This window comes from Taeniopygia guttata, chromosome 25 (genome assembly GCF_048771995.1).
Source record: "Taeniopygia guttata chromosome 25, bTaeGut7.mat, whole genome shotgun sequence".
NCBI lineage: Eukaryota > Metazoa > Chordata > Aves > Passeriformes > Estrildidae > Taeniopygia > Taeniopygia guttata.
The window spans coordinates 1,242,049-1,254,446 of record NC_133050.1 but is presented as its reverse complement, the minus strand read 5'-3'; the positions used below and the strand labels follow the sequence as shown (position 1 = coordinate 1,254,446).

Below are 12,398 nucleotides of genomic sequence, written 5' to 3'. Positions count from 1 at the left end.
GCAGAAGTCATAAGGGGATGGCCCAGGGCGAGGGCACGCTCGTGCATGGTTCTGTCCTGGCACCTGCAGCGATGCCCCCCTGGCCGAGCTTTGGGCTCTGAGCTGGCAGCTCTCGCAGGGGGAAAGGCCTTGACCTACCCTCAGCATCTCCCAGAGCCTCCATCCTGAACGTGGGTTGGGAAGCCAGATCACTTTCACCAGCAGGGTTATCTGCAAAGAAAGGCAGGACAGAACAGCTCCTGTGACAATGTAGGAGATCCTCAGGCTGCACCCAAGGCTCAGCCCCAGGACACAGCCCTGGGTTCGGCCCCTTCCCTCTCTGCTCTTCTCTGGGGCTGCACAGAGCACACGGAAGGACACTCTGGCATTGCACACAGGAATAAAACTGACAGCTAAATGCTCCTTCCTCCCACTGACAGTGATCCTGTGGGATCACTCAGGGCTCCAGAAAGGGAGCAGGGCGAGGCTTCCAGATTCCTTCAACCCTGGGATGATGTTAAGGGAAGTGGAAGATGGGTGAGCTCTTGTCACACTGACTCTGATTTTTGTCTCAGGAAAGGCATATTGAAAACTTGCCTCCAACATCCTCCAAGAACTTCAAGCCATTTTCCACCACGGCTTCATAATAATCCAAGTCGCCATCCAAATCTAGAAGTGAGCACAGATCAGAACCATTTCCTTGGTGTGCTGTGGTCCCCTTCTGCCTTTAGGATCTGAGTACTTGCAAGGGGGTTGGGTAAGGCCTTGGGATCCAGATGTGAATGGAAAAGGCCAAAGGAGCACAGGGCCTGGGGAGCTCAGGGCTTGCTCCTGGTCACTGTCCATGCTCTTTGCAGGCCCTGGCAACATCCATGGATGGGCAGCTGGAGCAGCCTGGGGCCCTGGGGGTTCTCTTCTTCCCACAGAGGAAACCCTCCCTAAAGCCCAGGGGAAAACTGCAGCAGGCAGTTCCACAGGTATCCCTGCCTCCCCCTGTCCCTCCTGCCCTCTTACTGCTGGGACAAATCCCTCAGCCCAATGGCACATAGCCAGGCCCTCTCAGGACACTCTGGAGCCTTGCTCTCCCCCTCTGCCCTTTCCCCACCATGGGCACACCGTGCAGTCACTTCCAGAGCTCGGGACGTGTCTCCGACAGAGGGACCCCAGCAGGACTGCTCAGTACCGGAGTGCCCCGGGCATAATAATTCCTCTGGGCTGTGCCGGCCTTGTCCGGGCTGTGCCCACGCTGCCAAGCAGCAGAGAGGGCAGCTCAAGGCTCAGCAGGGCTCAGGCCCAGAGGCACAGCAATTACCTCCTGTGACTGTGCCTGGCATCGCCTCCCTTCCTGCAGCAGAGGCTGGCACAGAATCTCTGCTTCCTCTGGGAAACACTGCCTTCAGCACAGCTTCTCCATCTACTTTGGAAGAAAGGGAAAGGCACAGCTGGAGCAGGTGAGGCTGTATCCCTTAGGGGAGGGCGCATCTTCAGGAGGCAATGCTTGTCAAAGTCATTGATATGGATCAGGAAAAGGCACAAGCTGTTGGGACTGGGCCAGAGCATGCCCGAGTGAGTAGCGCTCCCTTGCAAACAGCTGTGCCTCCTGATGTGCTCAGAGACAGGGAAACTTCAGGGGATTTCAGGGTGTGCATGGCCCATGGTGCAGTTTGGGGTCCGTGTCAGCTGGTGCCAAATGCCTTCCTGCAGAAGCTGGGGAGAAGCTGCAGCCAGCCCAGGCTGGGAAACAGCCCTGCAGGCTGTGAGAGCAGCAGCAGGGCAGTGAGGCTGCCATGGATCCCTTCCCGCTGTGCCGGGCAGGGCCTGTCCAGATGTGCAGGGAAAGGCCCCGGCTGCTGAGTCCCAGGGGAAGGCTGAGGGAAATGCACCCACCTTGTCCTGCCTGTTCCATTTCCTTCAGCATTTTCCACATGACTTCAAATGGTTTCTGGGATTTCTTGTCTACCATCTGGTTGGTGTTTCCTATTGGAGGATCTTAACAGAAAGCTGTTCCATTTCCCAGGAATGGACCCCACAAAACCATTGCTCAGCCTGTGGGTTCAGCAGGGACACACTACTCACCCCTGTGATGGGAGCTGGGTTGGTGTGCATCATCCATCCCAGGAGCTGGAGAGATCCTCTCTGCAGAAACGCCTGTAACTGAACAGGCACAGGAGCTTCTGTCACCTGGTTCCTTCCAGATGGTCAATGATTATGAGACACTGAGAACATACCTGCAGGATGCCCAGAGGGCTTCAAAGCGTCATACCGCCAGGCTAATGGAGAAGCCTTTGGGGCATCCCCATCTAGAAGCAAACCAAGATGAGAAGGTTTCCATTGTGTGCCAGGGCTGGCTCTGGCCCTGGGCTCACAGCAGGGCTCCCGCTCGGGGCTGCTCCTGTGCCTGGGGCCTCTGGGCACTCAGGGCCGGCTGCGGGAGCAGCTGCAGAGGGAGGGACATAGTTGGTGCACGAGTCCCGATTCCCCGGGGCTGTGAACGAGCTCCAGAGGCCTGGAAGCCCAGGCACCTCCAGCTTTGGCTGCTGCTGGGCCGTGCAAGGGCAGGGCCTGGGGGAAGAGCTGCTGCCACACAGCCCCGCCGAGGGCTGAGCCCGGCACAGCAATCACCTCCTGTGCCCATGCCTGTGTCCGTGCTTGGCATCGCCTTCCTTCCTGCAGCAGAGGCTGGCACTGACCCACTGCCTCCTCCAGGAAGTGCCTCTTTCTGCACAGGCGTTTGGTCAATTACTTGAAAAAGGAAGAGGAACAGCTGGATCAGATGGAAACATTCCCCATTGGACAGGTGGCATCTTCAGGAGGCAATGCTTGTGAAACTCACAGGTAAAGATGAGGAGAATGCCCAGGCTATTGGGGCTGGGCCAGAGCACTCCCTTGTGAAAACAGCTGCACCTCCTGATCTGCTCAGAGACTGGGAAATTGCAGAGGATCTCAGACCCGTCCACAGCTGCTCTGGGCATCCTGTGCCAGGGCCTCTCCCCGCTCACAGGGAACAATTCCTGCCCAATATCCCATGTGGCCCTGCCCTGCGTTGGGTTGAAACCACTCCTGGTGTCCTGTCACTCCAGGCCCTTGCCCAAAGCCCCTCTCCAACAAGCCTGTCAGTCCATTCAGTGTGAATGCAGATAAATGTCAAGCTGAGTATTTCCTGCTGAAAATCCAGTTATGAAGATTCATTTTACAACAGAAATTACAAAGTAAAGAAAATATGTAAGACGATGCCTCATCTGAATTATGGCCCAAATAATTAGGGTCACTTTCCTTGGCAGTAGTCTAAATGGGGGAAAGACCTAAAAACAGAAATATGAATACCCGTGTTCAGGATCCTTCAGTCAGATAAATGACACCACAAAACAGTACAAGTGTACAACTGATTCTTTAGTTGCTTAATCACAGTAAATTGAGCATGACGAAATTTAACTCATCTGAGTTAAACAACACTGAAATCTGACTGGCATTAGGTCAGCTTCCAGACAGAATGAATTTTATGGCAAATTGATTACTATACTGTAACCATAATGTATGTATTCCTGTTCCATTGTAGCACAGACTTTCTTTATGCCTGTATCTTATCTGAAATTATTTACTTCAATCTGCTGTGGAGCAGAGTTGAGTCTCTGTCCTCTTCTGTCAGCCACAGTTGCCATCAGATTCGTCTGCCCAATGCTCATCCCACACACCAGGAAAGCAGCAGTGTGCTCATCCGGAGCCTCCCTCAGGGGGCTGCAAAGAAATCCATTAAAGAGATAGTAAATTACTGTGTAAATTACAAATAGCAAAGCAAAGGACTCATTTAGTGACCAGCAGTTTTACCACAAGGCTAAGTGACAGTCTGAAGCAAAGTTGAGGAAATTATCACATGAATTTTTACACATGATTGCTCTTTGCAAACTGTGCTTTATTGAAACATTAAATACTTGAAGTGAAAATGAAACAAGCAACAGACACAGTGAGTTTGATAACATCAGATGTGCCTTCACACAGCACTCTTCACCTGACACTCTCTGCCAAGTCACTGCTTCCAAGATGCACAAAGCTTCATCAGTCATCACACTGGAGGAATGCAGTCTCCTTCATCAGCCAGCAACATTCAGGCTGTTAGCTCAGGAAACTTCCCTCACAAATAATATTTTACCTTTTAACAGCTAATTGAGGCTTCACAAAAAGAAAATAAAAAGACTCTCAGCCGTTGTGTATTACCATGCCTTTAACCTAATATCTTTATTCATTTTTTGCCAATTCTTATTCACAGATTAATTTCAAAAGTCCATTAACTTACACAAGTGAGACAAACTGAGATGCTGCTTTGAGACTGAGATCCATGACAGGGAAGTATTTTGCCAGAAAAGGTTTCTTTGAGTCATCCAGAACTCTGACATAAGCTTTAACTGTTTTTCCAATCTCCACCTGAAACAGATATATCCAGTCATTTTGCATTCACACCACTCTTATTTATTCGCATAAAAATTTTCACTTGATTTTGTATTATACTTGTAGTAGGCTAGTGGAGTTAGAGCCCCAAGGTTAGACTAGCACTGATTTTAAACACTAATCCCTGCCAGCTGGAGTTAGTGTCAGATGAAATGAATGAACTCAGGTCCTTCAGCTGGCAAGGGCATAATTAAAACATCCAGAAATATCAACACTTCTTTTGTTTAAGGTGCACCCAAGCTGGCAAGAGCAATGAGCTGGACTTTCTTCTGTTCAGTTTTAAAGCCTGACATATGGAAAATGACCCTGGGGCAAAACCTACTCCTCAAAGAATTGCTCACATGCACTTTAAACAGGAGGAAATGTAAATGAGCATGTCCATATAAATTAGGGATTAATATTACTATGTAAATGCAAAAGCTGAGATTTCTGCCACACAGAACACGAACAGATACCTGATACCCTGAGACCCTTATAACCTGAAGGGATAAATTTGGGAGGGAGAAACAGAGACACAGGGAGGTGTTCTCTGTTGTAGCATCTTGTCCATGTGTGATCTCTGTGCTCAGGACCAGCAGCACAGGAGTCAGGGCAGGCTGGATCAGCTCCTAATGCTGCTTCCAAGGCACTGACCTTGCCAACAACTCGCACGTGAATTCCTGGATATCAGACACATGAATTTCAGCTTCAGCTGGGGCAGGGAAAGCCAGACACAGGTCTTGAATCATTACAGTCACTGATCCTGGGAGCAGAGGCTGCACCTGCAATGCCAAAAGAAAACTGCCTTATAGCACTTCTTTTGTCTCTTGTTCACAGGATAAAATTTGTATCACTTTCAGGGCAGAAGCAGTTGGATGCAGAAATCTCCAAGCTTACACAAGGAGAATCCTTCCACCGAAATAAAAATCAAGCTCTAAAATGTATGTAAAAAGTATTAAGCTACTGAGCTAGTGCAAACAGCCCCCAGGCACCAAGTGAATTACCAGCTCTTCATCTGGAACAGTCTGGCATCCTGTTACCCTCCTGCCTCAGGAGAAAAAACACACAAATCCTTTAGAGCAACAAAATTTTCTTAGAGTGAAAACCAAAGTGATAAGGAAAAAAAAAATAGTGAGAACAAAAATTATGCCTGTAAAGCACTGGTATTGCTTCATGTAAGGTTTGTACTCTACTGTCACTGCTTCTCATCTGAGCAGCCAAAACCTGGTGGTAGATCCTGGCAAGTAAGAGGACAATTGACAGATCAGGTGTTTCTTTAATAAAACTATTATTACATTTATTTTAAAGAAAGAGAATGTTACACTTAACAGATAAAGAGAATAAAACAATGAAGAGAGAGACCTCTGGTCCCAAACACAAGCCCTCAGAACTAAGCACCCATTCCAAAGTCCCCTCTGCCAAGGCCATGCAGCCACACCTTGCTCCTCACATCAGCTCTGCAGTTCTCCTGCAACTCCCTGACCTTGTCACAGACCTCAGGACAATCCCAGCTGTTCTGCTCCCTTTGGCCAGGGAGCAGTGAAGTCGGGTGTCCTGCTGTGTGCTCTGGACTCTGAACAAGGGGAGATGGACAGGCCCCCCAGTGCACAGGAGCTCAGTGAACTCTCAGCTCTGCCCAGCAGCACCACAGGAGCCAGCAGCAGAGCAGTGGGGAAAGCTGACATTTTGTTCTGTGAGGGCACTACTCCTGTTTCTGCCTCAAAATAGAAAGGGATGTGAAGTTTTAATAAAGGTCAGCTTCCAGAACAGCAGCAGTTCCCAGAGAAGGTGGCTAACACAGGGGCTGGGCAGCAGGGCAGGGGAAGTGGCACAGGGAGGGAGCTGGAATGGAGCTCAGCTGGGCTGGGAGACCAGAGAAAGCAAACAGGGAAAAAGGCAAGCAGGGCTGCTGCAACTTTTAAAACTCTTCCTGTCTCAGCAAACTCTGCTGTTCTCCTCTCCCATTATGTGCCCAGTGGCTCCCAGTATCCAGGGATATTGCACTGGTGGCCACTCTTCACTCTTCCCCTGCTACCACCCACCCATGCCCAGAGAAGCTGCTGTGTCAAAACCAGAGGGAGAGCTACAGAATTCCTCCTTGGCAGTCCCACTGAAGAGTCTGAGAATCACTGCTCCAGATAAGTTGAATTTAGTTTCTCACAAGAGTTTACTGCCAACTTATCCTCTGTCAACTTGGCTGCACTGGTACCTGCCATGGCAGCAGCCTTACAGAGCCTGCTGATTTCCCAGGCCATTCTGCTGCTTCCATGGAAAAACCCAGGGCTTGTACTGGGATGGAGCCCAAGCACAGCACACAGGGCTAACAAACCTGCCAAATGTGTGTGGGGTTGCATTTTTTAAAAAATGTGTTTAATGTGGACTTCTCTCTCCTTTAATCTGACAGGCAGTTAAATCTCTTCCTACACTTCACAAAGCCTGTCTTGCTGTCACTGCTCCACTCCTGAATTCCAGACAAGAGCACTGAACCTATCTCATGGACATCAGTTAAACCCATCAGGGAGACCGGACTAAAAAACTATTAAGAGTTTGAACAGTATACTATGTACAAAAAACTCCTCATCTCTTCTACTTTTTTTCTCACCCCTGTGCCTAGTTGGAAAAAATATTCCCACCTCACACTTAAATCAGTTAGAGACAATTAAGATGTTCCATCAATTCTTTTGATATTCTAATTTCCACCTTAGTTATCATTATTTCACAACTTTATCAGCATTACTTTTTAAAAGACAAACCTGTAATTGATACATTTATAAAAACCACTCTTTAGAGCAACTTGTTTTGTTTCAAGTTCTTTCCTAATGAAAGCAGCAATGCAAACACAGAGTTTTATTGGTGTTCACTGCAGAATGCATTTCATATCCCAGGCCTGATGAAGTCAAGCACACTTGCACTTTATTGGCATCTTCTAGTGGAAAAGTGCATTAGAAACTTCATATGGAGATCAGAATAAACTCTTTAATAAATATTCATTCACAAAACCAGGATGCAATACTGTGATTTTAAAATACCCTGAAACAACACTGTAGGATAGAAGAATTTGAAACCTTCAGAACTACTGGCCCACAGCAAATACTCCAGTATTACTTTGGAAACCAATTAATCTTATGGGTAGCTTCTGAATAATTCTGTCATGTTACTCTTTGTGGTGTGTTTGTGAAATCAGGAACATTTTACTACAAAGTTGTAATGGGTGAAGTACTTGGAACTGGCTTTTACCTTATACAGGGAACACAAGTGCATCAAAGCTGTAAAGAAACAATTTCCTGTACCTGAGACTAGAGCAGAAAGTGCCAGTGCAAAGATCCCCTGCCTGAAGCACAACCGTGACAGGCAAACACATCCAAAATGCAGCTACTGCCTCTCTATTCACACCTGCTGCAAAATGCCCAGGAGTGCTGAAGCTGCAGAACAATAACCTGGTTGGCAAAAAGGTGTAAAACCACAAAATACTGCACTCACCAAAGCAATGCCTCGAGTCTCTTCATGTGTCACTCTTACAATATTTGGCACACTGGTATTAATGAAAAAATATCCAGAACCTTGTTGGAGGAGAAGTTCTGCCTGCAAAACCAGAAAAGCATCCTGAATTAAGATTGTATCTTTCCAGTAAAGCTGTCTCCTCACACACCCCCTGTAATGTGTGATGTTTTCCTCCCTGCAGCTGGAAAGCAGCAGAGTAACTCCTCACCTGGATGTCAGGGTGGTTGTAGATGGAGAGCCCAGTGGGGCTCACTTTCACATCTTCCACAAGCATCACTTCAATGGTGGCAGGCCCTGGGAGCACAGCCTCGTGCTGCAAGAACAATGTTAGCAGTTACAGAAAGAGGCACAACACTGCCAGAGTCCTGTGTGTGCAGGGAGGATGTTTAAAGCAGGCAACCAAAGCTCAGAGCACAGGCTGAGGGATGAGATGCCCACAAGATCCAGAGGCCTCAGTCAGTCAGCACAGGGAAGGGCATCCTCAGGGCTGCTCTGTTCTGCACCCCTGGCCAAGGCAGAGGACAAGGGCCCAGCACTGCAGAATCAGTGAATGATGTCTGACAAGCACAGACAGGATATTAACTCTGAGCCACGGGCCCAAGTCATACAGAATGATAAGGAAAATGCACAAAGTGTTCTAGTTCTAACTCATCTTTTCATGCTTCTTAGCAGGCCACCAAAAGAAATTCTTCCTTAAGTGTAAGTACATGAATACGGGACTAAATGCAGCTTTAATCACTCACTCATAGCAACATTAGCTCAGAAAAGGAAAAAGATTTCTAGAGGAAGTCAGTACTCTGTACCCATTTCACCTCATTAGTAGAATTATTTCCTTGATGTGGAAAGGATGTGATCTTTCCCTAATGACATAATAGGGTGTTCCACTTAAACATGGAACAACAGTCAAGACATCTTAATATCCCATCTACTAGGTTTTTGTTTGTGTTTTTGGCTGCAAGAAAGGAGAATGGGCAGGTTTGAAAGCAGAACAGAGCAGCCCATTGCTGATGTACTTGAAAAATGCACCCAGGTCACCTCATTTGAAAAAAACAACACATTCATGAGCCCACAAAGTGCAGCAGGACTAACATCTACAGAGTCCTCCGAAATTTAAACACAGAGAATAGAACTTAAGAATATGCCAGTGTTCTCTGAACTCAAGGCAAAGTTTAGAGCAGCCTCTTTACTAATTATTTCGGAAAATAAGAAAGAATATATAATACTGGTTTAACAAAGCAGAGCACAGTGAACTACAAAATTATTGTAGAACATCAAGTATCCATATTACAGCTCGATTTCTAAGAGAGAAAAAAAAAAAAAAGAAACACAACCAAATATCGCAAATAACTTCAGCAGCAAAGTAACTGTGTCTCTGCGGTAATTCTCATTAAGCCATAGTCAAATTTTTCAGGGGACATACATCTGCACCATGCTTTCCCAACATGAGAAGAGTGGAAACCTCACAGAAAAGTCAAGAACCAAGTGGCAAAAAAGATCACCTCTCAAAGAATTTACTAAGCAGATGCCACACCTGGGCCAAGCTGAGAAGAACCTGGCCCACAGAGTATTTCACATTACTGGTGCCCATCTGCTACCTGCTTTGAGTTAAATCCTGTAACCGCTCATTGCATATTTAACTTTTTGCCTCAAGTATGTTTTCAAGGTACTGCATATTGTTCAAATCCACTTAAATCTTGCTAACAAGATTAAACAGACATTCCAGTTAGGAAGCAGAATATTTTAAGAGTCAGTTATTGCACATGCCAGGTTATTCCACAGGCTGAAACCTGCCCTTATATTCAGTTTACAAAAGTGACATAAACAGAAAACTGCCAGCTGTTTACACCTGCCCTCTTTGTTCATCATCATTACCTTTTACTGTTTTTCTTCCCTAGCTAAGTATTTCAGGGAGTGGCTAATGACTTGTAAAATGAGAGCCTGTGCTTATGGCTGGCATCAGGAAAAAAAAAAGAGAGCATCAGTCAGAGCCTGTCGGAATCTGTGGGTATTGGTGATTCCGAGATTGTAGAAAGTCTCTGTCTTTCTGCCCCGTTGCCAAAGAAGAAGCTATAATTTGTCTGTGCTGTTTTCAAGGTTGTTTATTCTTGCTTATCTCTAACATGTTCTGCTGCCCTGCCGCAGGTCTGTCCTGCAGGGCAGCGTGTGGGGCTCTGCCCCTCAGTGGGATGTTACAAACATTATATACCAGAAACTACGTGTACTATATTTATAATAATGTGCCAATATCTATTATCTACGTTGAACAGCGTGTCCCTAGCCTAAACCAATAGAAAAATGCCAACACCACAGTGAAACATGGAGGGCATGAAGAAGGAGGAAAAGGACAAGACACACCTAATTTTCTCTATCTTGTCCCCTCTGAACCCCTAATTTAGAAACCTAAAATTTTACTTTTGCACCTGTGTCACACTTAATTATTACTCATATCAAACACTCAGAGCTTGTAATTCATCCTGTAAGATTGAAAACTCCTCTCCATGGACAGAGATCACAGACAGTGTCTCTCGGGGCTCTGTATAGGGGGGTTCCAGAGTCCCAGACCTGCCAGGGCAGCCAGAGGGAAGCCCTGGATTCCCACAAGAGCCCAGACTAACACATGGTCCATATGAGGAATCAGTCAGCTTTTGCTTTGCTCATGCAGAACTTTCCCACCCAGCTCTGCAGGGGCAATAATCCATTTGCTTTCCCAGTGACAGCTGCATGAAGCACATGGCTGCTTTAATGAAGGACAAGCAGCAGAGAGTCACCAATTCATTAAAAAACCCTAAACTGAAACAAAACCAACTGAAACACTTCTCTGCAATGCCCTTGTTCAGATGGTTAAAAAACTCCCAAGGACTTGGACAAATTTGATTTGGATAGCAGCACCTAGTGCAGAGGAAAGCAGGAAAACCATGAACCAGTATCAAACCTCTGCAGAATGAACCGGACTGCACCAGGGAGCTGCCTGATTTGTACAGTACTGTGTGTGGAGGAAATAAAGCCACCAGACCACTGGGCATTGACCACAGGGAAATGGCAAATCCCCCCAGGTACTGTTACCGGTATTTGGGCTCTGGCTGCCTTCAGGTGGGGCTGCTGGAATCCAGTGGCAGTGGCAGAGATGGCAGCAGTTCCAAACGCATGGTCAACTACCACAGTTTGTAAGCTTAGAATGCAACAAAGATGAGAAATATATTCAGCTCCTCTAGGCTCATTCGCATCAGACAAGAACTTTCTCTCTCAAGACAGGTTCTAGACATTGGACTTGGTTCCTTTTTTCTCCTCTCTTTAATAGCACACACTAAAAAGTGCACATTGACCTTAAACTGAAGTATGACTGCAGATTACAGTAATTTCTTTAATCAAGATGAGACACTGCCAAACAGATTTAATCTGGACCGTCAAACAAAGAAATGCTCATTTCAGCCCACTCATACCCTCCATTTTCTTCTGACCATTGCCCTCCTCCTTCAGAGTCAGCTCCATTGGCAGCTCCGTCTCAATACGAGCAATGGCCTTATTTGTGGATTCCCACACAATACTAAGGGAGCTGAAGTTATCACATTTCCTGCCTTGCTGGTCATAGGCAGCCAAATCCAGCACTGGATTGTGGTAATTGGAAACAGAAACCTGAAAAAGAAGGAATATTTTGAACTGAACCAATACAACCGGATTTTTTAATCATTAAAGAAAACATATGCTGAGTTCCATGAGGTTTGTACAACATCAATGCATAAGGAGCGTTTGTTAAAAGGAGCCAAGTGCAAGGCATTCAGCTGTGCTCCAACAGCCCTGAGATTATCTCAGCTGGTCAGAGCATACTGCTGCTTACACCAGGTAGGTTCAAGTCCTGTATGGGCCGTTTAGAGTTGGACTCCATGATCCTTATGATCCCTTCCAACTCAGAGCATTCTGTGAATCTCTGAACTCTAAGGGGGTTTTACTGGAGCATGGGTTTGGGGTTTTTTTAGCCAGTGAATTACCTTAAAAAAAAAAAAAAATCCCCAAACCAACAACAACAGAATTGAACCACAGCTCAATGAAATTGTTTTTAAAATTCAAATAAATGATGACAAACAGCGCTGTTTGTTAAAGCTCAAAATTCTGGTGTTGCTTTGGTGAAATGCATTAGCAACAGCAGTGCACCAAGGTAAGCTGACACATAATGGAGACAGAAAAGCAGGTGAGCTCTGGGGTGGCTAACAATACACAGAAGTCTCCATCTCCTCTTGTTATTACATAGAAGCTCTTTAAAATGATTCATTTTAGGGAAGGAGGATGACTTTTACATTTGCCGGGGAATATTAACACAACAAAATATGGCTTACTCAGCAGCCAACATGTGGCAACACCCGTTAGCAAGAAAAACAGAATAGCAAAGTTCCTTATGCCTGATAATCTACACATATCTATTGTCCATTTACTGCAGGACTCCCACAGCCTGCTCTGTGCAGGAGCCCCCAAGGGCACAGTGTGGCCACAGCACCAGTTAC

At 46.4% G+C, this 12,398-nt stretch overlaps 1 protein-coding gene and 1 long non-coding RNA gene across 2 annotated transcripts; both read right to left on the bottom strand.

Moving 5' to 3' along the window:
* Positions 1–3,348: 3,348 nt before the first annotated feature.
* On the bottom strand, positions 3,349–4,394 carry LOC140680643 (uncharacterized). The gene is made up of 2 exons (XR_012051998.1): positions 4,271–4,394; positions 3,349–3,714 (listed from the first exon to the last, which is right to left on the bottom strand). It is a non-coding gene; the product is annotated as an uncharacterized lncRNA (long non-coding RNA).
* Positions 4,395–4,894: 500 nt separating this feature from the next.
* Positions 4,895–11,785, bottom strand: LOC140680539 (nuclear pore membrane glycoprotein 210-like). Its single transcript, XM_072918329.1, has 7 exons — positions 11,738–11,785; positions 11,343–11,535; positions 10,966–11,054; positions 8,111–8,215; positions 7,882–7,983; positions 5,056–5,183; positions 4,895–4,901 (listed from the first exon to the last, which is right to left on the bottom strand). The coding sequence occupies exons 1-7, from the start codon at positions 11,783–11,785 to the stop codon at positions 4,895–4,897; spliced, it is 672 nt and encodes a 223-aa protein (XP_072774430.1).
* Between the last annotated feature and the right edge of the window lie 613 nt (positions 11,786–12,398).

Excerpts from the sequence above, each read along its gene's own strand:
- LOC140680539 (XM_072918329.1), bottom strand. The coding sequence starts at position 11,785 with ATGGAGTCCAACTCTAAACGGCCCATACAGGACTTGAACCTACCTGGT. Across the intron at positions 11,536-11,737 it reads AGGACTTGAACCTACCTGGT|GTTTCTGTTTCCAATTACCA; the intron begins GTAAGCAGCAGT and ends CTTCTTTTTCAG. Across the intron at positions 8,216-10,965 it reads CAGCCAGAGCCCAAATACCG|CACGAGGCTGTGCTCCCAGG; the intron begins GTAACAGTACCT and ends TTGTTCTTGCAG.